This window comes from Emys orbicularis, chromosome 1 (genome assembly GCF_028017835.1).
Source record: "Emys orbicularis isolate rEmyOrb1 chromosome 1, rEmyOrb1.hap1, whole genome shotgun sequence".
Classification (NCBI taxonomy): domain Eukaryota; kingdom Metazoa; phylum Chordata; order Testudines; family Emydidae; genus Emys; species Emys orbicularis.
This window is the reverse complement of record NC_088683.1, coordinates 107,585,731-107,613,016: the sequence shown is the minus strand read 5'-3', so window position 1 is coordinate 107,613,016 and position 27,286 is coordinate 107,585,731. Positions and strand designations below refer to the sequence as shown.

General features: G+C 44.5%; 1 protein-coding gene across 1 annotated transcript; it reads right to left on the bottom strand.

Annotated features, from left to right (window-relative positions):
* Positions 1–1,368: 1,368 nt before the first annotated feature.
* SVOPL (SVOP like) lies at positions 1,369–25,738 on the bottom strand. The gene is made up of 14 exons (XM_065423545.1): positions 25,660–25,738; positions 24,574–24,665; positions 23,439–23,537; positions 22,690–22,761; positions 21,640–21,764; positions 18,002–18,065; positions 15,370–15,495; positions 13,182–13,310; positions 11,014–11,087; positions 8,579–8,778; positions 6,471–6,582; positions 3,983–4,064; positions 2,707–2,796; positions 1,369–1,548 (listed from the first exon to the last, which is right to left on the bottom strand). Exons 1-14 carry the CDS (start codon positions 25,736–25,738, stop codon positions 1,369–1,371), a joined length of 1,524 nt encoding a protein of 507 aa, XP_065279617.1.
* Positions 25,739–27,286: the final 1,548 nt, after the last annotated feature.

Sequence of the window (27,286 nt, the reverse complement as noted above, 5' to 3'; positions counted from 1 at the left end):
ATGTAGTTTGTATGCTCTTCAACAGTGATGATTTATACCTCTTCTTTCCAGCAATGGCATTAAGAAACAATCACCATAAGGCAGCTCAACTGCAACTGCTGAAAGGTTCCTTTTTCTCTCCCACAAGAACCAACTTTGAGTGTCTTCATTCATTTCATTTGCTAAAAAATGGAAAGATACAAAAGGATAAAAATGCAGAGTCAAACAAAGAACGGGGGCATGTGGACCAGGAGCAGGTTCTGCTCTCAGATACATTTTTGTGTGTCCAAAAATCCTGCCTTGTATCTGCAGGACCCATACGCTATTCTGAGATTGTTCTAAGATTAGAATCTGATGCAGAGGCTGGATATTTTCAGCCCATATCTCTTTCAAACAACATTGAGCTGGCTTTTAAAATTACTCTTGAAATATAGCTGCCTACAGTGCACCATCACTACAAAGCAGATTTGGAAGGCACAATGTAGACATTGCCACCTGAAAACTTGACTCTGGGGATTAAATGTCATTGTGTGCTTACAATCTCGGTTCTTATATGGCCCCCTATCCATACTATCAGAGCGTGAGTGGCAATGCATTCATTAGGCCAGATTCTGCAGCCATGAGTAACTTTATAAACAGAAGTAATCCCATTGCATACTTGATTATTCCTACTAACATCAAAGTTACACATGCATAAGCATTGGCATCCTCCCTGCTGAAACTAAAGGCTGTGGCCCTAATCCAAGTAATTTTGCATAGTTGATTATTCCAATTAACCTCCATTGGACTAATCCTTTGTGAAAAGTATAACTGGTAGCAGAATCAGGGCCATAGATCTTGTCTGCAAAAAGGATGTCTATTGAAACGTCAGGTGTGATATTAGCTCACAAGAATGCAGTCCAGTATCAAGGAAGAGAGCCCACCTTAAACAGTCATTTAAACTCCCCTTTATCTAGGTCACCATTAGATAAGGTCAAGTCAATTATAGATAGATCAAAGCTTTTCTCTTACATGTAATGCAATTTATTGGAGTGTTTTTGTTTGATTATTACAATACCAACCATTTGAGGGTTTAAAGAGTATGCTAGCCTGCACAGGGCTGCCTTTTACCACAGAGGCATATTAAACAAACAACCTTAAGTCCTTGTCTGAAACTGGATTTTTTGGGATGGTGGTGGTATTCTGCCAAGAGAAAAACCCCTTCAGTTGGCAAGAGCTCTGGCAGCCTAGCTATGCCAGTATAGCTATAAGGGCAAAGCATTTGTAGTAGAGACAAGGGCTTAGTTAGAGCAGTCCAACCTGTGTGTGTAAAGACACTTATTTTGGTTTGGATGCTTTATATGGATCTGGGAGATGATGATGATTTTAGGAGCCTCTAAACTGATTTAGTTAAATCAATATCATTTTCTCATGTGGACAAAGCTGTAGCTGTGTCAGAAATGAGCTATTACACACCTGGAGCGCCCTTCCTTTGGTCTCTATGGGCAGAGTGAAGGCAGAGATGGCACACACCACACACATGCCTGAGAAAAGGCACAGGGCCCCGAGGAACGAAGCACTCATGAGAACCTACAAACAAACAATTCAAGCATCAGCTCGATGCTGCAATACAAGATTAGTGTCAGGGGGCATGTTAGGAATCAAGACCTGAAATGGACAAGAGACTAAAGGATTCAATGATAGAACAGCTTGTTTTCTTGGCTAACAGCTTCCAAAAAGTGTAACACATGCTAACCAGTTACATTCTGTACAGAGAGCTTTATACAGGTCAGGAGCAGCTTGGCCTCCCAGGAACATGAGCCACGGGCTACCCAAGAATTCCCAAAAGCCACACAATACATTTTGCATATTCTTTTTTATGTAACTGATAAATATATACAGCTTTAAGGACAAATTATGATTTGCTGTAAATGTCACAATCCACTCGTAGCGAAACACACCACTAGAAAGTTTGACGAACGTGGTGCTGCATGAGGCTCAAATGTTGGGATAGTGAACAGTGCCTCAAGAAGCTGCCTTGTTACCATGACAATTTACCGAGCATAAGAGTCATTTTATCAGAATTGCTGTGGTAACCACTGCTTGGAGAGGCCACAGCTGGGGAATGATAGCAGTTGAGGCCAGGCTCAAGGAGAGGGGCAGGGTTGGGGCCTGTGCGTCCACAGCCCCAGGGGAACTGTGCATGTATACCAACAGCTGTTCTCAACTCCCAGGCCCCCCCTCATGCTCCACCTCCCGTTGTGGCCTGAGTAGCAGCTCCAGCTCCCAAGTCCTCCTGCTGCTACTACATTATAAATAAGATAAGCTTTTAATAGCTATTAAATTATACATTGGGGGAATGTAACCATTTTGTGATTTGTGTCTCACCTGTCAAAGTCATGAGCCACCACTGATGTGGGTCTATTGTTGGCAATGACCACATATCTAATCCTAGTTTCCACATAAATATCAAAGACCTAATGTCTTGGCAAAAACAAAGGTCAGTATGTACATGTGTGTGCACGGACCTATGCACTTCCAGGAGATCTGTGGGTGCATCTGAGGGCAACACTGGGCATAGAGTTTACCAAAAACCAGAACTGTGCCCACAAAAACGAAGGCCAGTGCTGAAAGCTCTTCCAAGGTAGCTGAAGAAATACCAGCCTAGGGCTTTTTTTTTTTTTTTCCATTCCCCATCACTGACAACCACCACCTCATACCAGGATGATAACAGGAAAAGCGTCTTACTTGTGCTATAAATGGTGCCACCATAGCTCCAATCCGACATAGTGAACCACTTGTCCCCATTCCCAGAGCTCGTATTGTGGTAGGGTAAACCTATAGCAAGACAAAGAGGGCTTAATTCAGTACCAGAAAGAACTATGGCATGCCACTGGTTCATGGAGGCTCACTGCACAAGAAAGGACAGCTGTAGGGGGAGATTTTCAAAGGGCAGTAAGGCTCCCAACTCTCTCTCTCTCCCCTATTGAATCAGTTTAGGTTAGTCCAGTGGTTCTCAGCCCATGAGCCGCTTGCAGCCCAATCAGCACACAGCTGCAGCCCATGTGATATCCTCGGGGCCATACAATTAGTATTGAATGCAGCTCACAGTGGTAAATAGGTTGAGAACCACTGGGTTAGTCCAATTAAAGCTGGAGCGGACACTAAACTAATCCCTTAGCCTTAGAGGTGGTTGCTCAAGGTCAGGGTTGCAGAACAGTGATATTGGGGATGCTTCCATGGCCACGCTCCATATCTGGCAGAAAGGGAAAAGTAGTGTCCGGGGCTTTGAATCCTTACTCATGTAGTAGACAAAAAGCAACCTAAAAAGAACCTCCAAGACTCACGCTTTTTGCCGCGCGTAGGCCCTGTTTCAGCAAAGCACGTAGGCATATGTTAAAGCATAACGTGGCGGGGGCTGTGTAGTTTATCGGTTAGAAATATGTTTGTAGAAGGACCAAGAGGGGTTTCCGTCTCACTAAGCCACTTCAAGAGAAGGATTCCCCAACTGCTTTACTTCTGCGAGGGGAGCAGTCTCAAGAAGCATTTTCCAGGCATTGGATGGGCTTCATTGTCCCTTTTTGTTAAACGCGCTCAGGTTAGTGGTTTCTGACACATCCATATCTGATAATGGACTCCCACAATTCTAAACCACCAAAAGGTTAATATATTTATGCACTGCAGGTGCATTCTTATAAGCACAATTGTGATATACAGAATTATTAATGGTACAGAGATAGTAAAGCAGACTCCTAGATAATCATATAGTTACAGTAACTTTGCCACAGCCAAGTAACATGGGAAAATTTCTGAGAATAGGCAAATGTGCTTTTATTCATTTAATACACTCCATAAGAACAGCCGTACCAGATCAGATCAATGGTTCATCTAGCCCAGTATCCTGTCTTCCATCAGTGGCCAATGCCAGGTGCTTCAGAGGAAATGAACAAAACAGGTAATTCCCATTGCCCATTCCCAGCTTCTGGCAAGAGCAGCTTAATGAGGAACTTTCAGAAGGACCTACCTCTGCTGTGTAAATGTAGATGGTGTTGAAGTTTGCTGCTACCAAGGCACGCAGCATGAAGAGAAAACCGATCAGACCCGTACTAGGGAGAACGGGGTGGAGAATATGGAACTAGCATCAGTGAACAGTTATTAAACACAGACAAAGCAAGAGGTTACTCACTGCACTAACTTCCCTCCAAAATAAGAATATAATAAAAGACACAAGTAAAATGTAATAGATGACAAATGTAACCTTTATCCATTCAATTGGCAAGGAAAGGTGGATGATTCACACTGAGGGACTTTCTTCTTGAGGAAATGCTTGAAAATGGATTGACCAAGCTTACAAGCCAAAGGAGAGAGGACATCTATATATTCATTATAGCACGTCAGGTTGCATCTGCTAGAGTTAAGACTGGTTCTAACTTGCAGTCCTATCCCTCTTTCTCAGTTCCTTATCAACCTTCACAAATTCTATGCTTGGTCTCAGCCCAAAGGTGAAGACTGAGCATAATTGTTTCAGGTGTTTGATTTATCGGACCACTGGAAAAGTACTTTACCCAGATACTCCAATCAGAATTTTGCATTCAAGTAACTATTGCATAGATTTGGCTAGAAACTTTGAATTTGGCTTGATTTCTAAATTTCCCTGCCATCCATGCAACAAGCCAAGTTTGAAGAAAATTATACTAGTCAGGGGCGCTGGAACAATTTGTATAGTGGGAGTGCTGAGAGCCATTGAACCAAACTGTAAACCCTATATATAATGGAAACCACTTCAAGCCAGGGGGTGTGGCACCACTAGTTCTAGCACCTGTGATACTAGTAGTTTTAAAGTCCCCATCTCAAACATGAACATAAAATTTCCCTATGCTGTTTTTCAGGCACCAGTAAAGCAGACCATTAGCTACTGTGCTTCATGGCGGTCCCTCACAGATGAAAGGTGAGTTTAAGGGAACCTTTAAGCTGAAGGGTCATTTCGGAGCCCTAGCTGCAGTCCTGGTCCACTTCAAAAAATTGACAAGCTCTGCCAGCTTCACGGGGGGAGCCTGTAAATCACTTAAACTCAGTCTTTATGTAGTGAATACAGTCAAACCTTGCTAATTCATCCTGATTAGGGGGGAGACACACAAACCCCACGGTGGATTATTAGTCTAAGGCAGAGGTGGGAAAACTATGGCCTGTGGGCCACATCCGGCCCGCAGGACCGTCCTACCCGGCCCTTGAGCTCCTGGCCGGGGAGACTAGCCCCCAGCCCCTCCCCTTCTGCCCCCCCTCCCCCGCAGCCTCAGCTCACCGTGCTGCCAGCGCTCTGGGCAGCGGGGCTGCAAGCTCCTGCCAGGCAGCGCAGCTGCGAGAGCCGCCAGCCTACCCCGGTGCTCTAGACTGCGTGGTGGCATGGCTGGCTCCAGCCGGGAGGCGTGGTTGCCAGTCCTGGTGCTCTGAGCGGCATGGTAAGGGGGTGGGGATCAAGGGGGGGGGGGTTGGATAGGGGGCAGGGGATCCCAGGGGGCAATCAGGGGACAGGGGGTGGTTGGATGGGGCGGAGGTTCTGGGGGGGGGGCACTAAGGGGATGGAAACGGGGGGCTGGATAGGTGTGGGCATCCTGGGGGGGCCTGTCGGGGTGGGGGGGTGGATATGGGGCAGGGCAGTCAGGGAACAGGGAGCAGGGGGGGTTGGATAAGGGGGTAGGGGCCTGGGGGGGGCGGTTAGGGGTGGGGGGGTCCCAGGTGGGGGCAGTCAGGGGACAAGGAGCAGGGGGGGTTGGATGGGTCAGGGATTCTGAGGGGGACAGTCAGGGGGAGGGGGCGGATTGGGAACGGGGGCCAGGCTGTTTGGGGAGGCGCAGCCTTCCCTACCCGGCCCTCCATACAGTTTTGCAGCCCTGATGTGGCCCTCAGGCCAAAAATTTTGCCCACCGCTGGTGTAAGGGGATGTCTACTGGCCCATGCCAGCCAACTTGGGCTCATGGACTCAGGCTGGAGCCTGGGCTCTGGGACCCTCCTACCTCACAGGGTCCTAGAGCCTGGACTCCAGCTCAAGCCTGGAAGTCTACACAACAATGAAACAGCCCCGCAGCCCAAGTCGGCTGGCTCGGGCCAGCCCCGGGTTTTTCTGTTCTCTGTAGAGACCTACCCTAATTTGTTAAGTAAGCAAACAAACAATGAAAAAAATTATGGGCTTTGTACCTCAAAATGTACTTTGTATACTTATCTTGATGCGTGTTTTAGCTGTAATTATTTATAGCACTTCATAGCATGCTAGTAAATGTCCTGTCATATATTTTGTGAAATCCCCATAGTCTCAGCAATACAAGACCTCATTACAGCTTCTGCTATTACATTTTTTGCTGGGAAGTGACAGGAAACGGCAGGAGAGTATTTTTTTGAGAGAGAGAATTATCAGGACTGCTGATTAGCAAATTGAGAATTTAAGAGGTCCTGCCATCTGCCTATGGTATTACAAACCACCACAACAGTACTAGCATACTAATCTAATACGCTACCTTGTAGTGCAGATATTAAGGAAGAGAAAAAATAGTGCAGTGCATCCCATTGTTATAGACAGGCTCAGTCGTCTTCCTAGGAAATTGATGCCTAGAATGTTTAAGGGATTTACTGGAAAACAAAACAAATGTCAGACTTCAGGGTTAGATTATCTAATGATGTCTAAGCCCATATTTAGCTGTCATCATTTCCTGACACTATAAACCAGGAATTCCATCCCACCTTCCCAGTAGAAAAGATTTCACCCTCTAATACCCAAACACCATGCTCTTCCTCTTGCTTATTTTTCCTTTTTTTATTTTTTTATGTCTGGAGTTTCTGAACTGGCCTCACTTGAGACACTTTAGTTCCCTCTATAGACTCTCACTACTATTGTGTCACGACTACAGTGGTGTCACACTAGCATTATGGACTTGATCACTTCTTAGTAATAGCAAGATGCTGGGAGGAAGGGTGTGGTTGTGTGGTTAAGCACTGCATTTGAACTCTAGACACCTGGGTTCTATCCCCAACTCTCCCACAGACTTCCTGTATGAGTCAGGGCTCCAAGATGCTAAGCAATGTGGCCCCAGTCCAGCAAAACACTGAAGCACATGGTTAACTTCTAGCCTAAGTATGTGTTTATGCCCTTTGTTGGACTGAGGTCAGAGAGTTTGGCACCTTACAGGATCAACTTTTAATCGCTTTTTATCTCATTGCCCTAGATGTAAAGGGGGATAAAGCTTACCTCACGGGAGTGCCATGAAGCTAAATCCAGTAATGTTTGCCAAGTACTTAGAGCGCCTTAGATGGAAGGTGCTATAGAAACATGCTATCACATGACACTGTTACTACCTAATACTGAAGCAGAGGAGCTATACCAAGAAACATGTTGGTTTGTGTTACTATGGATGCATTGTGTACTTTCTGCTGTATTCCATTCTAACCTACTTTGAGCAGGTCTCTGCTGCACAGTACAGGGTGCTGGTAAATACCCTTTCTAAACTAAAGCACACCTTTGCTGCATTCAGTTGCCTACATATCAGTGATTGACTGCAATTCTTGCTAGCATATGGGTTTCCGGAAGTCACTGTTCTAGTCTGAAAATTTGCCTTCAAGCCAATCCTGGCTCTCTGGTAACTTAGAACCTGATCTTCAAAGGTGATTAGGTGTCTAGCCTCCATTGATTTCAGTGCAAGATAGGCACCTAAGTATCTTTGAGCAGGGCCACCCAGAGCGGGGGGCAAGTGGGGCAATTTGCCCCAGGCCCTGGGCCCTGCAGGGGCCCCCCCAAGAATATAGTATTCTATAAAATTGCAACTTTTTTTTTATGGAAGGGGCCCCCAAAATTGCTTTGCCCCAGGCCCCCTGAATCCTCTTTGAGGATCTGGACTTTACTGTTCAGGTAGTTTCCTATGGTCATTTTAAAAAAGAAAGTCATTATGTATCCTCTGCATAGGGGCTATTTGGCTTTGCCAGTTAAATTTTCACAACTGTCCTTAAAGATGAATTAGTCATGTAGGGTGAAATTCTTCCCTGTGATGCCAGCACAAAGCATATGCAGCTACAGCAGAACCTCAGAGTTATGCGCACCAGTTACGAACTGACCGGTCAACCATACACCTCATTTGGAACCGGAAGTACGCAATCAGGCAGCAGAGACCCTCCCTCCCATCCCCCAAAAAGCAAATACAGTACAGTACCGTATTAAATGTAAACTACTAAAAAAATAAAGGGAAAGTTTAAAAAAACAACTTGACAAGGTAAGGAAACTTTCTGGGTTTGTTTCATTTAAATTAAGATGATTAAAAGCAGCATTTTTCTTCTGCATAGTAAACTTTCAAAGCTGTATTAAGTCAATGTTCAGTTATAAGCTTTTGAAAGAACAACCACAACGTTTTGTTCAGAGTTACGAAAAACCTCCATTCCCAGGGTATTCGTAACTCTAGGTTCTACTGAAAATCCCACTGAAGTAGTGCATTGCCCTTGGCTGGCTCTGTGCACAGGGTGAATTTCACCCAAACCCTATATTTTGTTTTGTGCACATGCATGTAAATCTGCCGAGTTAAACACATTGCATAACACATTAAATAGCCACAGAAAGACAACTTGGAGATGTTTCTGTTACATGCAATCTCTCCAATTGTGCTGATGATCATGATCCGGTAATCCGAAGGGGCAAACAAGCGACAGTGACATGGGCTGCGGCTTTCCTCTGAATCATCCCCCAACTCCTTCGCTGCTGTCTGCAAACTACAGACCATGTCCCGCTCCAGTAACTCAGCACTGGCCAGGATAACGCCATAATAAGCAAAAGATATTCCAAGCCTGGGGGAAAGAAAACCAATGTTGACAAGCAGAAAATAATCGCAGACTCATGGAACCATAGAGGAGTAAAACTCAGCAGATATTAAATGCCTAAGGACAATTACAAAGTAAAACAGGTAAACAACACTTAACATTTGGAAATCTCAAGTCCAGGGAAACCCCAGCAGTTATTTGTGCAACCAGCAGCAAACTGGTTGTCACAAACGTATTACACAATTGCAGCTACCATATAAGTGTTCCTCTTTATTAAAAGAAAAAGCCCAGTTCTTACCTGGACTGTTATACTATTATTATTTATTTGTAACATGGTAGCACCTAGAAGTCCCTGTCATGAACCAGGACCCCATTGTGCTAGGTGCTGTACAAACAGGGATGAAAAGACAGTCCCTGTCCAAAGGAGCTTACAGTCCAAATAACGCTGATCTCTGTGTGTGTCAGTTTTCCCACCCGTAAAATGAGTATAAATCTATCTCACAGGGGGTGAAATTCACCTAGGTACAGAAAGCCAGCATAAGGTCAATGTTTCACTTACACCCTGTTTTGATGACTTAAGGAGTAGAACTTAAGAAGTACATAGGCTGTTGTTCATACTTTCTGCATAGGGGTGAAATTACCACCACTGAATATGAGCTTATTCCATGTTAAGGCCACAGAATAGCATACTGCTCAGCTTGAGGAAGTACGGCAGCATTGGGCCCATAGTGTTCTTAAAATGCTTTGAGGCAGGGCTCTATATACTGTAGTTTACAAGCTTTCATTTAAAATATAAAGCCAAGTTCCTGATCCCTTGTGGCCATTAAAATTCCCATGATACTTTTCATATGAACAGGAGGGTTAACCCTGAAGCCCTGGCCAAAGGCCAGTCTGTATAATTACATTCTCTTTCCCTGCCGTTTCAGTTAAAGACAATTTTTCTCCACTTGTATGGTGAAGTATTGCGGTGCACTGCTAAACAGCCACCGTGTTCTATACCAGAGGTGGGTGCATGGTGGGTGGAAATTATCACTTTGTGTTTCTTACCTACCTTATAATATTTGCCAAATGTTTGAGACTCATTGATGAAAGGAGCCATGGTATTTACAGACTGGGGCAGTGGGCCCTAAAAATGTGTAGCAATACATGTTTGTGCAGGGACATTTTTGAAACATTCACTCCTGGGGGAATCTGTCCATTCAATATTTAAAACAAATCCCTGATGCTTCTTTTACCAAAGCCTAGGACCATCAGAGCTTCATTCTCCATTCTGTGCAGTGACTTTTAAAATCAATTTTAGGCACCGTCTGATTGGGGAAGCTCATATAGTGTCATGCTTCTCTGTCAAGAGCAGAGTATTAATGATGGCAGCCTTGTTGCAACATCATCAACTAATTCAGCATGTCCCTCATCATAAACAGACTGAGAAGTGATTTTCACTCTCCCACCCCCGGGCAGTTGAAGAAACGAGCCTCAGAATTACAAGCTATCAAAAGACCTGCGTACTGAATGCAGGGAGAACGCTAAGTACACAGAGGACGGGAAAGTAAACCTATGGAGCCTATAAGCTGATTTATACATGTGGAAAACTGTAGAAAAACTGTATTTTAGAAAAATCATAAAAGATTCAGGGACCAATATACAAAGATTCTGGGTCACTGAGCTTTCACACACCCATTATCTGCACATTACAATTCTAGCTTGCAGTGGTGTCATAGCTGCGTTGGTCCCAGGATCTGAGAGAGACAAGGTGGATGAGGTACTATCTTTTATTGGACCAACTCCTGTTGATTTGAACTACACAGAAGTTGGTCCAATAAAAAGATATGACCTCACCCACCTTGTCTTATTATAATTCTAGACAATGGTGCCATTAAAATATATATTGATTTACATGAGGCCTACTTATGAGACTTCAGATGATATTCATCTTCTGTTCACTTTTAATTTTCCAAAGCCAATGAAATCAATAAGAGCTAACAACATTCGGTCTGAACCTATTTCACTGGTACTCTGGCTGTGCTACCGAGGCAGCTGGCGGAGCACCAGTTCTCGTTTTGGGAAAGCCACGGGTGAGAGAGCAATCTTAAAACCAATTCAAATGTTCCCTCCTGTTCCAGCTACACTGGGTGTCTCTGTAGGTCACTCAGAGTCTGATCCAATTCGCTTTCGAGTCAATGGGAGACTTTTAATCAGGGTCCTACCTCCATTCAAATGAAAGAATTATGCTATAAACAATAACCAAAAGCAAATAACATTTACCATATGATCCAGATTTGCAAAGTGGTTCGTAAGTATTTGGAGTCCAATAGGTCACTGAATCTACCTCTTCTTTCCTGCAAATTATTTAATAGAAAACACAAGGTTAGAAAAGTATCTTCTCTCTATGGACTAATTTTCTGGTGCTGCCATGTATTTCTACACACTAATATGTTTGCTGAGCTGAAAGGCAGACATGCAACACTGCAGCTGCACACAGATGAACTTGGAGATTAAAGAGCACCAAAAGGGAAAGGCTGTGGAGAGAATGTGTGGGGAAGTTGCCATGATCCTGTAAGTCCATGTGCAGCCCCACTGACTTCCATAGGGCTCTGCGTGTTCCCAGGCTCTACTTGTCTGGAAAAACTTGCTGGATCATGGCCTAAGCTGGGAAAGTGTTGGTTACTTATTTGTTTCTGGTTTGAGTACTGTGGTCGGAACTGACCGCAGTTACCACTTGTGTTGTTCCATTTTATGTAACAAGACATAAATGCAGTAATGAGAAACAGAGTCAGAAATTAGAGGCTGTACGCTTGCTTTTGTATTATTCACCTAACCAGTTGTCAAACATTGGTCTAGCAGATATGAAAGTGAAGATATGTAGTAACAGCTAGAGGATTGGTACGTCTAAGGCAAGATTCTCGCTGCCCTGAATGTGAAGAGAGTCATTAATCATCACTTGTCCGGGGGGAGGGGGAAAGAGTTCACATGAATGTTTCGAGTTGATTTTTTTCCTCTTTGTTTAACATGGCAGTGTGCATAACTTTAAACTTTAACAAAAACATCCCAGAGCCAGTGAGATCTCTTTACAGAAATTCTACAAAGCGTATAGGGAAGGCCTTTCTCATTTAATCCTAACTAATGCCAATTCAATAGTACCATATTACATGAGTTGCTAAGGCCAATGCTAAGTGCTTGTGGGATTAGATAAGCAGCAAAGAGGTCTAGAAGAGGGACCCCTCCGAGCTGGGTGATGCTGTTGAAGATTCCCTTGGTTCAGGTCTAAGTTCCTTAGATCTGACTGCGGCCTCTTCAGCCACTCACACCATGATGTTCCCTTTCTGTTGATATGCAGGGTCTGAGCCATATGTAACCAATAATGACTGCTCCAGTGCTCCAGCACCTCCAAGTGCTCCAGCTCCATTCCCCCACATCTGCCAGGGTGTTGCCGGTCAGGACTAGTACATGCTTGTCTTGCAATTCTGTCTGGAAGGGAAGGAGCATAAGCCCAGTTTCCCACAGTTCATGCAGTTTATGATTCTTTTTCACTATTGGTCTGTCTGTCTTCTCCCTGAGTCACTTGGCTGTTTCTATGTGCCCCCCCCCATCCCCCATTGGAGGGGTTTGACTGCATACCTGGGGCAGCAAGCCATGCTCTGACCAGCCCTGGCACAGGGAGGGGGAGGAGGAATCTTTGTAGCTCTTCATCTAGTGCCACCTGAAGAATTTCCACACTTGATACTAGCATGCCCTGGAGCTGCATGAGGAATCTTACTGATACCAGGGTGCAGTTGTCAATCATTGAGTCAGGCCAACAACCTGCAATTGTCTCATGTCAGAGATGAAAGCCTTCTCTTTGGCTGGGCTAGCATCACTCCGAGGTGCTGTGGTCTCTGACTCAGAACCAGGTGATTCTTCTCCATGTTCACCAACAAGCTATGCTCTTGCAGGCAGGTGATGGTTGTTTCTGTGTCCTGTAGGGTCATTTCCCTCAAAAAGGAGTTTGGATGAACAGATCTTCCAGGAAGGGAGAGACATGAATTTCCTGCACCCAGAGAGCTGCTGCGAAATCTCTCAGCAACTCAGAAAAGACTGCTAAGGGATCTTACCAGGCCAAAGGGGGTGCTCTCTACTCAAACCCTTTTTTATGGTAGCAAAAGCAAACATTTTCCCAGCATTATGTTCATTTGAATGAGAAGAATAATAAAATAAACAAGCCCATTAAAATGAAAGGGCTAAGATTACTCTTTTTTCAATAGACAAATGACAGCTTCTATCGTGGCATTCAATATTCCTTTGGAATGATGCCAGATATAGTAGAAAAGCTTAGAACATGAAAAGCTTAAGCAAGATAGCCCCATCTCCTAGAATCCCAGTAATCCTGTGTCCTGTGCCCCAGGACCTATCCAATCAACCATTAGCATGATGAGAGAAGATATTTTAACTCTCACATTAACAGGCTCCACCAAGATCCCTTCTGGCATTACTGAGCGGTTCATCTTGGCAATCCTCTCCAGTGTTGCAACGGCGGCTTTGTTATTTCCAGTAGATACATTGTACCGAGCAGACTCTGGAATGAACTGCAAATACAGCTTGGTTAGGAAGAGCTTTTACAGCTTTAGGCAGCAAGACAGAGCTTTACTTAAGTGTCGGGACAATACACAGACCCAATAGTTATTGGATTTCCCCCTTCTTTTTGCTGTTTCCCATTTGCATGGTTCAGTTTTCCAATTCACTGAGAATGCACAGTTGTAAATATGAAGCCAGACCTTCAGCTGGTGTAAATTGGTGTAACTCCATCGACTTCAGTGGAGCTATGTTGATTTACCCAACCTGAGGATCTGGTCCAGTATATAAACAGTGCTAGGTAAGTGTTCTGAATAACAGCAATTCCTTGCACGTATGCAGTGGGTTCTCAGAGAACTAACATAACTATTGATCTCTGTTATACAGCATTCTGGGACAGCCAATCAATAAAAAGAAAATGTCTTTTTTAAAACTGGGGGGAAACCAAACAAAACAGTGAAATAAAAATAATAATTAAACAAAACCTAACTTGAAACTGACATTGTAAGTTGAGACTAACAACATACCACTCCCTCTTAATAAAAGCTTCCCAGACTTCAAACAGATTTGGGGTTCATTTCAAGGGATGGACAGAATTGGAGGGCATTAGTTTAACCAAACTGTTTCACTCATCCCTCGTATTGATCACAAAATAAGTAGAACTGGGTGACCATTACAGAAAGAAGTGCTTGAATTTTTAAAGGCATTTGCTTGGCCAGGCTTGTGCCTCTTGTTTTGTTATTTCCATTAACGAATCATGCAGCACAGTTTTACTAGCAGAGATGTTCAGAGAAGTCACATTTCAAGATATGGGTATTTAGAGATCCTAGTTTATATTTGCAAGCATAAGTATTTATCTCAGGCCATGTCTACACTGCAATCGAAGTTGTGATTGCAGCTTGGCTAGGCATAATATAGGCCTAACTATAGCAGTGAAGATGTAGGAGCACAGGCTTCAGCATGGATTTGGAAAGTGAATCCATATTCCAGGGGACCAGGCAGTTTGGTACAGCATGCCTTCACTGCTATTTTTAGCTGTGCTAAATAAATTAAAACTAGAGCGATGATGTCTACCCAAGCTGCAAATCACATTTTTGCCTGCAGTGTATACATATCCTCAGACATGCTCGGGCACTCATCCAATCAGGGAATGGATTTTAACGTCTATGTGATTTATCTGACCAATCACAGCTAATCAACATAGCTCAAATAGCGATATTCACAGAGAATTGTTCACATCAGTCCAGAGAGAGAAAATATGCTCTGCCCTGAATAAATATGATGACACTGCAACCTGTTAAAAGGTTAACTTTGTTGGGTACATTGTTTGTTGTGAATTATTCACTTAGTTCTACAAAATGTAAAGAGTTACGAGGCTGGGGTATATACAGGGATGACAGCAACAAAATCCTAAATTTGCCAGTGTATGAATTGCAAGCTTCTATGTAATCTAATCCAATCTAATCTCATCAGTGTTTGCATGCCCTTCCCTCCCCCACCACCACAATGTCAGAACACAGTGTATGGATGCAGAACACAGGTGCCCTAGTCTTGGGATGCTGCTATGAAGGAGCAGCTGTCTCCTGCAGGTCCCTGCTTGCTGGTGGCTGGTTTGGGTTCTTCAAAGTTGGCATAAGAGGGCTGCTGTGGGTTATGGCAGTGATGAGCTGCCAAAATCTTAACAACCGGTTCCCTCCTCACCCCATGAGGGGGTCGTGGCCCGGCCCCGCCCCCCAGGACTCCTGCCCAATCCAATCCCCCGCATTCCTCACGGAGGTGAGCTGGGGCGGGGAGCTGCCGGAGCTCACGGAGTCGGCGCCTAAGACGCCACTTTAAATTTAAAAGCCCTTTTAGAACCAGTTGGACAACCGGTTCTAAAAGGGCTTCTAAATTTAACAACCGGTTCCCACGAACCAGTGCGAACCGGCTCCAGCTCACTACTGGGTTATGGTGAAAACAGGACCACAGGGGCAGGCTACCAGGTTCTGATGCCTATATCGGCTGATGGCAAAATATACCTAGAGATTCCAGATCTAGTGTGTTCTTTTGGGTGGGAGGAAGTGTTGTTCTCACCTTAAATGCCAGGATGAGAATGATGCCTGGAATAGAGGCGATTCTGATCAGCCAGCGCCAGCCTATGGTCGGGTTAATCACTGATGCCAATCCAATAATTAATAAGGAGCCTGCCAACCAAAAAACCTTTCAAATGGAAAGTGAGAGGTTACAATAAAGGAGCCAATGGCTATGGGTTGTATATTTTAACCCCCAGTGGTCTCATTCTTGTCTGAGCAACCTTCCCTATCCACACCATTAAAATACAGTAGAGATTTGACCCAGACACAGTCAGGGGAGTTGAATTTTTGGAGAGAGGTGGGCCAAAGTTTTGGTGTGACTGGGCCCAGGACGGTTTCAGTTAGTTGTGGTTAAACACAGAAAACCATGTGTGGTTATCATTCCAAATGAAATCTGCTTCCTTGGTATTCATGAGCCTTTTTATTTGCTTCATTATTCATATGAATGAGCTTTTTTTTTTTTCTTATAAGAATGTTTGTGGAAGGCAATAGTGCTATGAACACTAGTGTAAATAGTGAGCCATACTTTCCACTGATTTACACCGGAGGAGAATCTGGCCCAACACCTGCAAACATGTGTGTCCTTGAAGTTCTCTTGTAGCCATTAGGAAAAATGCTTTTTTATTTACACAAATAAGGTAAGCAACAACAAACAGCAAACAAATTCATAAAAGCCACAACCTGTCCCTGAGAAATCTGGGAGCAAGGGAAAATAAAGAATAAATAATAATCAATGGATTTCTCCTGTTTATAAATCTTAGGCGAGAACAGAAACAATGACTTAAGTGATCAAGCCAATGGCTCAAACAGAATAATGAAAAGCAAATACTCGTTGCTACAAGGCCATGAATAAGCCAGAGGCCAATATATGTTTGCACAACTCTTGGTTGACAGGGGCGCCGGAACCGGGGAAAAGGGAGGGTCAGGGGGCCAGGGCCCTTTCACTTTTTGAAAGTGGACGGGCCTGGCCGGTCCACTTTTTGCCAGGGTGGACCCTACCCGTATCCCCTCCTCTTCCCCCAAGGCCCCATCCCCTGTCCAGGCCAGCATGGAGCCCAGATGGGGAGGGGAGCCTGGGCAGTTGTGGGAGACACGCGTGTGGACCCTCCACCTGCCCATGGTGTGAGGGGGGCTGAGAGCAGCCCCTGGCCCATGTCCTCGCCCCCCAGGCTCCCCACCCGGCCCATGACAGGTGGAAGTGGAGGATCTGTGACTCCATGCCGGCTCCCCATGCGGCTCTCCCTGACCCAGCTCCAGCCAGGGGGGCTCGGAGTCCCAGCCCAGTGCGGGCAGGGAGCTGCAGCCCCTCCACCTGCCATGGGAGGAGGGCCTGAGGGGTGGGGACACAGCCGGGGTCTGCTCTCGGCACCCCATCAGCCCACTGGGCAGGTGGAGGGACCCAGGTTCTCCACTGCTGTCCACACGGTTCTTATCATGGCTGGGCTGCAGCTCCAAGGCCCCACCCCCTGGCCGGAGCCAGGTCAGGAAGAGCCCACACAGGCAGCTGTGGGGAGCCTGGATCCCTCCAGCTGCCCTGGGCAGGAGGCCTGGGGGACGGGAACACGGGCAGGGGGGCACGGGTTCCACGGCCCCGCTCTAGCTTCTGGTGGGGTAGGAGGTGGGGCTTCCAGGGGGAAAGGAGGGGAAGTGGGTGGGCCTCAGGGGCCCTGGGCCCCTCACTTTTGGAAAGGCTCCGGCGCTCCTGCTGGTTGAGCAATTGGAGAAATTCCTGTGTATCAGGAGCTCTTTGCAGATAATTCCAGAAACCCATGGAAAAAGTGCTAAATTAGTTGGACAAATCCTTCACAAGAAATAATTCAAGCAGCTCCAGATTTAATCACCCTTTGCTAGGCAGTACAACCTGTCCCAGTGCACCTCAGTCCTAACTCGCAACAATCTATGCTGCTCCATTCCTGGCCACTCACACAGTTCCGTTAATGGAGATAAGACCTAACCTACGGCACCTTTAGCTTGTCCAGCTCCGAGCCTCTCCTGAACAGAAACTGCCTATTATGCCACACTATATGATGAGTTTTTGATGTGCATAAATTGGGGACTCGCATGGAACCACTTAATGAATCTCTTATTATGACCCAAATCAGATTTGGAATTCATCTCCAAAAGGTATACGGCGCATGTGCTGATTCATTTGTCCTGGGCCAGCCTCAGTTTGAGTACTGAAAATTGCTTCCAGATAGACAGAGTCCAGTCTACCAGCGTGGAGCACATTTCTGTTTCAATTTTTAGCTGCTGTATGTGCTATTATCTTGAAACGAGATCGAGCGACTGACCCAGCTCCTGACTGACAGCCTGTCAAGGGTGATACTGTTAGAACAGGCAACGGACGCATTTATCAACATGGCAACCAAAAGGCTGGATGTCAGCTGTCAATCAATGTCTCAATGCCATGTACAGAGCAGCCAATTATCAGAAAAGAAATTGCTTTTCCTCTGCACACCTGTGCACGTTTAATAATGCAGTGTTCACTGTGACACACGCTGAGAATGAGATACCCTCTCTGCGTATAATACATATTCAGATATTGTGGAACACATTAAAACTGGCTAGAATTCTGCTTTCTGAGCCAGACACAGGAAATCTGGGACTCTGGGCTGTAATGAATTTTATCTTACCTGAGATAAGGGCAACATATACCCTCGGTATTTTGTAGGCAAGAATTCGGTTTTTATGATAAGTCTGGAAAAAAAAATGCAGAGAGAGTGAGAATCTGCATGCAGCTGAAATGCCAGCTCAGTCAATTTTAGACTCCACTGTCAGTCAGTAGAATTATAGTAGCTCTTTCACTGCTAGCAACTGAAAATTGGGTGCTGAACAAATAAATGTGCATAGTATTTGTGAGCATGACTCATTGCATACCATCGAGCCAGATCCTCAGCTGAAGTAAATGGGTGTAACTCAACTCACTTCACTGGAACCGTGTCCATTTACAGCTGACGAGGGTTTGACCCTAAGCTTGTAATTCAGTGAAGAGTCTCTGGTCCTTTGACAGAGCGTGTCCCCTCCTCCATGTCAGAGATCCTGTAATGTTACTGCTCCTGCAGCAAAGATTGCTGCCAAATATCAACCCAGTTTAACACGACATGCTGCACAAATATCTGCCCACAGGGACAAGGAGGCTATGTAATATCAATCCAGTAGTACACTTGAGGACATAATCTCAGGATATAAGTATCTGAGTGCTGGCACTTTGCATCATGCACACCTCTAAGGGAAGGATCTGTGGAGCTGTTTGAACTCCATGTTTAAATGCTATGCACTCTGTGTGATGTGAAGTTAAAGAAAGGCTGGTTTTGGTTAGGTATCCCAAGGGGCTTCTCTCTTCCCCTGCCTATACCCAGAGCCTGGAGGTGAGTCATAACCTTTCACATTGGATTGAAGCCGCTTTGCAATTCATCAGTCTGTTCACTACCCGGCCAGCAGAGTCCCTGGTTGAGAACAGTAACCTCTGCAGGGCACGGTTTCTTTCCCAAGGTCCAAGTGCCCTGCAGCATAGCACTACCAGTGAGAGCCAGTGGAAAAAGGGAGGGGGCGGGAAATAATGAAAAATTGTGAATGTTCTGATTTGTTTCCACATTGCAGGGTTTGAAATGAAACAGCTTTTCCATAAAAACTTTGGTGAAAATTTTTTTTTTCCAAAATTTTTTGAATTTTCAATATTTTTAATTTAAATTCCCTTCACTTCTTTCCGGTTTTTTTCCTTTTAGCTACTGAGTGCAGAAAAAGGAATAATATGTGAGTGGGAAGAGGTTCTTCACTTTTTCTCCCCACCATAACTTTTAGAACCATCTCCAACTTCGAAAAAGTTACAGAGTGACCAAGTTACAGAGTTTTATTTTTCCTTTTGCCGCTCTAACTTTTCCAGAATTGAATATGTTTCAAAAAGTTAGAGTGAGGGGAAATGGAGGGAGAAAAAACCCCAAACCAAACCAAACCGGAAAAAGTGATGGGAAAAAACCCAACATACATTATTTCAGCTATTACATTCAGTGGTGAAAAGGATGGGGAAGGGGAAGAAGAAAACCCCAAAATCTGACATTTTAAATTTTTGAAAATGTTTCAGTTTTTGAAAAACCCAACCAAATAAAAATTTCAATTTGAAATCAAATGTTTTGCTTTATTTCAAAATTTCCTGTCAAAACAATTAAAGAAATAATCAAAAATTACATTATCCTATGAAAGTTTTCATTTTTGACAAAACTCCACTTTTTGGGGGGGAAATGGTTGGGCTGAAAAATATTGACCAGCTCCGCTTCCAACCCCTGCCTGGGAACTGGGAGTGAATCCAGGCTTCCAACAACAGAACACGCCACACTAGGTGACCTGGACAGCTCTCGTCTTTAGCTTTTTGATTTGAATTGAGTCCCATGTGTTTATTCTTTGTGGAATTCAGGAGCCTTTAATCTCACTTTCCATGCTGAGATTTTCATGAAGGAAAGCACAGGGTGGATATCTAATATCCATTTAGTGGGGAAAGACTAAAATATGTAAAGTCTCTCTCTCTCTCTCGGGGTTTTACACTGCCTCCCATCTCCACAACATCTGAGCACCTTCCACAAAAAAGAATAACAATAGCAAATTCCACCGTGGATTTCATGTAATCTCGAGTACTTCTACCTTTTCTGAGTAAAAACTGTACTTGCGGTAGAGTTTTTGTTTACATTTTTTAGATTGAGTTGTTTTCTCCTCTTTTTCTTCTTTTGTTGTTCTTGGTTGGTTGGGGGTTAGGAGTAGAAGGGCTGTCAGTGTTGTGAGTGTCAGTGTTACAGCGTAAAGGCTTTTTTTGAAGAGGAAGTACTGAAAGGGTTTGCTACAACACAGACTGTGTAACACTTAACACTGCGGTTTCCAGGTACGCACTGCATTTACATTTCAATACAAACGTACTATGCTCGTAAAACATTCCATTATTATAACAGAATTGTGTTGACTTTTTTTTTGTTTACTGCAAAGTAACATTTACACATGGATTACCTGTTTATTTGTCCCCATGAGAGAGACAAGTTGGGTGAGACAATCTCTTTTCTTGGACCAGACTTCAGGTCTGGGCCCGAGGTAGACCTGAGGAAAGCTATGGCTACACTACAGAGCTTACAGCGGCCCAGCTGCAGTACTGCTAGTGCAGATGCTCTATGCCAACAGGCTCTCACGTTGACTTAATTACTCCGGCCCCTGGGAGCAGTACTAGCTATGAGGGAGAAGCTCTCATGCTGACGTAGCACTGTCTACACCGGCACTTAGGTCAGAGTAACTTACATCACTCAGGGGGGTAGCTTATTCTCACGTAAACTTTAGTGCAGCCATAACCAAAGACCTCAGGAAGAGCTCTGTGTAGCTCAAAAACTTGTCTCTCTCACCACCAGTAGTTAGTCCAAAAAAAGGAATTACCTCACCCACCTTATCTCTCTAATATCCTGGCACTGATACAGCTACAATTACGCTGCATATACCATTTGATAAACCATTGTCATTCATTTAGTGTAAACTAGCTGCCCCACTCTAATCTAGATTGTTTAGAACTTTGGGAATGTAACTTAAAGCTATGTTCTTTAATAAATTCTGGTAAAGTGGATGGGGGAATTTCCCCTCATTTCCCCTTTATTCCCAGCCCTCTCAAGAAGTTCCTGGTTGACTGTCTACTCCTGACTGCCCCTGCTTGCCTGAGGTGAAGTAAATTGCCTCCACATCACTCCATGGGCTACATACAGGGGGAAATGGGGGAAATTCTATGTTCTGATAAACACAGGAGGTCAGACTTGATGATGTAATAGTCCCTTCTGGCCTTAAACTCTATGAAGCATCCAGCCTCTACTAGCCCCAGGATGCTGTGGTTTGAACTCGTAATCTGCAGAGCACTACAATTTAATAGAACTGTGTCATCACTTTTAACAGACTGAGTCTAACAAAATTAGATCAGTTCAAAGTGCATTCTAGTCTGGCTACCAGGGCTAACCGAGTACTATAGGTCTTATCCTCTTTGCCCTTGAAAAAAAGGGCACATTAGCCAGCTTGCCAGTAAGTTTTTCACTTGCTTAAACTGGTTGGAAAATTTCAATGACCTTTTCTTTGGCATAAAATGAGAATTTATTTTTTCCACACACACCCCTCATGCAACCAGCTCTACTACTTACTAAATGTGACCCTTAATCACATGAGACATGGGGAGAATTCATCTGATCTCCTCCCCTTAAAAGGTATTCTTGATTTCTATTCGCCTATTGCTTTCAGTGCTACAGTGCTCGAAGTACGTTACCCTTGTGCGTGGCCTGACACACCGCATCCCACCATGGCCCGGAGGAAAACGAACCAGATGTACGATGGAGAAAATGATGTCAGCAAGGAGAAATAGGCCCCCCATAAGAAAGAGATCAGCAGAATCTGGAAGGGAAAGATTAGAAAACATCCCTGTTCAGGACAGCACTTCAAGCATTGGATTGAATGTTTTGCTGACTTGGGGCATAAATAAAGCACAGATCAGCTGACCCCAAATGGAAATTCAAAGCATCAGTCTCTGAGACCTTGTCTACACTACAGGTTACTTCAGAGGCAGGAGTTATTAAGCTGATAGGAGTGTCACCACCACCAGCAGTGCAGCTGCAAGTGCTGTACAACAGATGTAGCCAGAGAGACTCTTTAAATAAATAGAGGTGGGCCAGGGTTCCTTCTTAGTTAGCGCCACCTACAGCTCAGTTGGCCCCATTCGTCCATATTGACCTCTTGAAAGACCCTGATTCAAGAGCAGGCTTTCAAAGGGCTTTAGGTCAAGCTTGAGGGGAAGTGAAAGGGACCAAGGATCCATAAACCTTTGAATGCTTCTGAACCCTTCCAACAACCAACCACAGTGCAAATGCTCTCTATCACACGTGCTCATTGTCATATAGTCTGGCTGCCCATCACGAGAGACACAAGGGCTCTGCTTTCTGAACCAATTCTAACACTGAGATGTGGAGTGCTTAGGAATAGGGTAGTATCCCTTTAAATAGTTTGCGAGCCATCTAATGGTGCCCACCATGTTTTGCGATTACATTTCAGAGGCTTACCTGTAGGAAGCCATGTTTGAAAATGTCCTAAATTCTCATCCCAGCCCTGCCATTGATTCACTGTGCAGCCCTGGACAAGTGTGTGTATAGAGGGGGACATGAACAACAATAGCCCCCCTCACAAAGATTGATTAGGTGATGTGGTTAAAGGTGTAACAGGCTGTGTCAGTGCTAACCTTGTTATTATTATGACAGTTCTGTCATCAGGCCTGGCTCTGTTGTTAAAAGCGACTAAAATGGAATGCTCCAGAACTTTCACTTACCTTCCAGCGGCCGTATCTGTCAGCTAAGAGTCCAAAGAGTATACTGAATATCATATAGCCAAAAAACACCATCTAAGAGGGATTAAAACATTGCCTGGGTTAATCAGCAAGGGTTTTTCCACACCTTGTACCTATTATGTGACACTGCTCTTAAATGTGTGGTTGCACTTAATACACCTGAAACTGAAGGATTAATAACTGTGACTTGAGCCATGTACATGGTCAGGTTTCCCATTCACAGCTTGCCCAAGCTGTCTTAATCCAATCCAGAGCTGTAGCATCCTCTACTATTTCAATCCTGGGACTGATACTTCGGATAAACTACGACAAATCTTTAAGAGGGAGAGGATGGTCTTGTGATGAAGGCACTGAACTCAGAAGATCTGGATTCTAACCTTGACTGTGCCATATGCTTGTTGTGTGACTTTGGGCTATTCATTTATTCTTTTTGCCTCCATTTCCACAGTTGTAAAGTGATGATAACATGTCCCTCCCTCAAAGGGCTGTTAGGAGATTAAATTCATTAACATCTGTGATGGGTTCAGATACTGCCCTGTGGAAGAGTCTATAAATAACTAAAATTAGTATATATTAGGCGACAATTTTCTGAGTACTCATATGTCCCTTTTCTCCATGGCATTTGAGCGTCTTCTGGTCTGGTCAAATGTGCATTTAAACTAAACCAAACAGCTCCTTCCCCTGGCAATGTTAACAGAGTACAAGCTTAAGGGGTTATAAATGCCACATACCGTTGTCACTAAAGCCACCTGCCAGTCATTAAGTTGCCACTCACAACGGATGAGTGGAGAAACAACAGCTATTAGCATGATCTCCATGGCTTCTACCACCTTCAAGAACAAACATGCACATTAGCAAAGTCTGGTTCCAGTGTCAGCACAGTGAACAATTCCTTTGCATACTGGGGGAAAAATCCCAGTCATGCTAGGGCTTGAAATCCTGGTAACCAAAAGTCAGGCCACCCATTTGGAACAGTACACGTACACTTTCCAGAACCAACCTGGAGTATTCTGCAGGCAGAGACGAAGGAATCATGGAACTGGCATCTCCCTCAGCCCGATATGGAGTATACCCAGTACCTCTGCAATGTACCCTCCTCCCCCATCGGTTGTATTACCTGGAATCTCAGTCCTTCAAAGAACAGTTACTGTGGTACTGGACTCAGAGAATATAACAATTTACAAGGCCTGCTGGAGGACCCAGTCTTTGTCTTGTCCAGAAAGTTGTGAACTCTTGGAAACATGGGGGGAGGGGTTCAGAGGGAAGCTTCTCAAATTATTTTTAGGAGGGCTGGAGACTCACAGGGTCCTCCCTGCCCATGTGTATTGGTGGAGGCTGCTTTGTCCTTCAGACTCTTGAAAAATCAAGCTACTTCTCTCGGTGTCTAACTATGAATTTAAGAGTTTTAACTCGAGGCACCCACGTTTGAAAATCTTGGCTGGGAAGTGCAATTGTACTATGTTGGTTTAATGCGTGTGACCATGTCGCCCACTAATGGCTGGCGACAGCAAAGATAAGAGCCTGCTATTTACTCATAGCTAATGGAGTCACGCTTTTAGCTCAAATTATAACGCTTTGGGTGCGGTCACTCATGTCTGAGCCCAGCTGACGACTGTGGTGTTTCCGTGTTTTTCAGGATGGCTTGTTACACAAAGAAGAAAGGAAAGGGAACCAAGAGTGACAAATGCTGACCCATGTACACCCACGCAACCCCAGTTAAGTCAATGGTGAGTGATAGGTGAGGTGAGAAGTGAGCCTAGAGTCTATGAATTCTGCTTCACATTAATATGGATACTGTAATATCACATTAATATGGATACTGTAATAGGATTTTTAGGCTCAAGTTAGTGGACAATGAAAACCTACACCAGTACTGCCCATGATCAGGAAAAGCGCTATATGAAACCGCCCAAACCCGATGGTTTCCACAGCCTCTTCCACTGTAAATGTCTTCTGCTCTAAACATCAAAGAGAAAGAGAGTGTTAGAACTGAGATCACCTCTAAGTACGTCCTTGCAAAACAGAACCACTTTTTGCTATTGTGTAATGGCAGGAAAGTTGTTGGAAACTCCATCTGTGCCCAAGATGTTATATCAACTAAGCAGCACTAGAGCCCCTAGAGGCCAGGGTGGCTGGGCACTTTAGAGATTCAACAAAATAAGAGAGAGATAAAATCGAGAGATGATAGATAACCAGTGAGAATACAGAACATGCATGGAAGGAAGGAAGAGGTCTATCATCCAATGCTTTTCATATAGTATTCTGAGCTATTGTATGTGTTGCATAGACCAAGGAAGAATGGTTTAGGGTTAGAGAACTGTACTGGGATGCTGGAGCCCTGGGTTCATTTCCCATCTCTACCACAGATTTCTGGTGTGACCATGGGCAAGTCACTTACTCTCTGTGGGCCTCTGTTTCCCAGCCGTAATAGTTGGGATAATACTACTTTCCCCAGCACAGTAGGCATTTCAGAATGGGAGGAAGCCAGAGCTCACTGCAGCCCAGTAATCCTTGTTATTTTAAAGGCCCCAGATGAAAGTTACAAGCTGGCTGCTCTAACCTGTGCTATAGGTCAGGTCAGCCGCTGAAGAGCTTAGTGCCAACTTTACTTTTCCATCTTCAGCATAAGCATGGCACAGCTGAGGAGTGGGCCCGAGCTTCCCTTGTATAAATTGCTTTAAAATAAGCTTAATAGAAAGTGCTAAAATCTACCTTTAAACTATATTAGGGTAAAATTCTCTTGCTTAGTTGCTATCACAGAGTAGCATCCAGAGGGCTGGCTATTTATCCCAGCAGATACTTGCTCATCACGTATGCAAGTGGTAGGGCTCTATGTGGGTGAAGTGCAGGGCGGGCTGGGGAAGCCACACCCAACCCCAACCCAGGGCCAGACTGCCCCTCCTTACTGAGAGGTGACAACCACCACCCTCAGTCCAGCTTATGTGAACCAACCTTTCTTGGGTTCTTGCCTCTCAGTGCCTATTTCCTCCAGGCCAATGGCATTTGATACTTCTTTTTGCTGGGTGGCCATCTTCAGCTCTTGTCGGGTTCCCAAAGATGACAATGGAGATGACTTTGATTTCACTTTCCAACCTACAAGATAGTCACAACCCTGTCTTAATAATGAGCCAAGAAGCAATTTCTAATGCAAGACTGGTGGAAGTGAGGGCAGTTTAAACTAAGAAGTTTCAGAGGATGCTAATAGGAAACATTAAGGGTTCCCACCTACCTCCTCTTGGTGTGTGTTTAGCTAAAAAATTAGAAGGGCGGTCACAGGACAATTGATTAAAATTGGCAAAGGTCAGTCACCACCCTGGCCTATACATGAAAAGTCCAATGAAGCTACTAAAACAGGCTGGATAACACTCATATACTTTCGTGGGGTATTGTGGAGGCTTTTTAATCAACATTTGTAAAGAGATTTGAGATCCTCAAGTGAAAGGTGCTACATGAGCAGAAGTCATTGTCTGCAGGGTGCCTAGCATGCTGTGGGTTTGTGTTCACTCAAGGAAAGGAAGGCAAGGAAGGAATCAGGTAACCTAAATGGGAGACTGTATGAATGTTGACTTTCCAACATTTTCCTTAGAGTAGTAATAGACTATCTCTTCACAGAGAGACGGAGTGTGTTTGCACCGAAATCTAAATGCTTCATGAATCAGGTTGATTTCACCAGAATTTTGTTTTGGAAGAAAACTGGAAAAAAGTTCCAATAACATTGAAACAACCTGTTTTCACGTTTTTGTAATGGAACATTTACATTTTTCATTACGAAAGGACTTTTCATTTGAATTTTGTATTATATTACATATTATGATGCATCCAAAACATTTAAAGTGTCAAAACTGACTTGAAAACAAAAAAACAAAATGTTTCAGAATTTTCCTTCATGGAGAATTTTGAAATTTTCCGGTTTTGCTCTGCTGCAGAACAAAGCCTAATTTAGAAAGCCCCAAATCCTTAGCAAAGTGAAATTTCCCTCCTCTGCGCAGTTCTACTTCTCACTCTTAGCCGCAGGACTGGTTCTAGGGGAGGGTGAGCAGGGCAGTTGCCTTAGGCGCCAACTTCCAGGGGGTGCTGTGCCACTGTGATGCTCAGGTGTTTTTGGTTTGTTTTTTTTCCGGCTGTTTGGAAGAGGAGTGGGGATGCAACAAAAACATTTTCTGCCCTGGCTGGCAAAAGAGCCACCTCCTGCTTAGGGGAGACTCTCGTGTGACACAAATGAAAGCATAGCTCCAGATGAAGTCCCAGTAGGGGCAGGTTCCTGAACATGCACTGAGAATGTAGGAAAGAGGGTTGTGCTGTTTTGTGGGACTCCTTTGACTTGGAATTCTGCCTGCTTTTCCTGTTTCCTCAGAAACAGATCCACATTGGCTTTCACTTGAGGTACCAGCAGTGCTGGGGAAAGGACCAGACGGACAACATTAGGGATTGCCATCCTCTTTCTCTGCACGCAATGGGGATTAGCATGGGCAGCAGCAATGCAAGCTACCTTAACACTGCCCCCTTCCAGCCACCAGCGGCACCCTCGACCTTGCACTGAAAGGACTTCTTGGGGTGAAGACAGCTGTTGAGGCTGGGA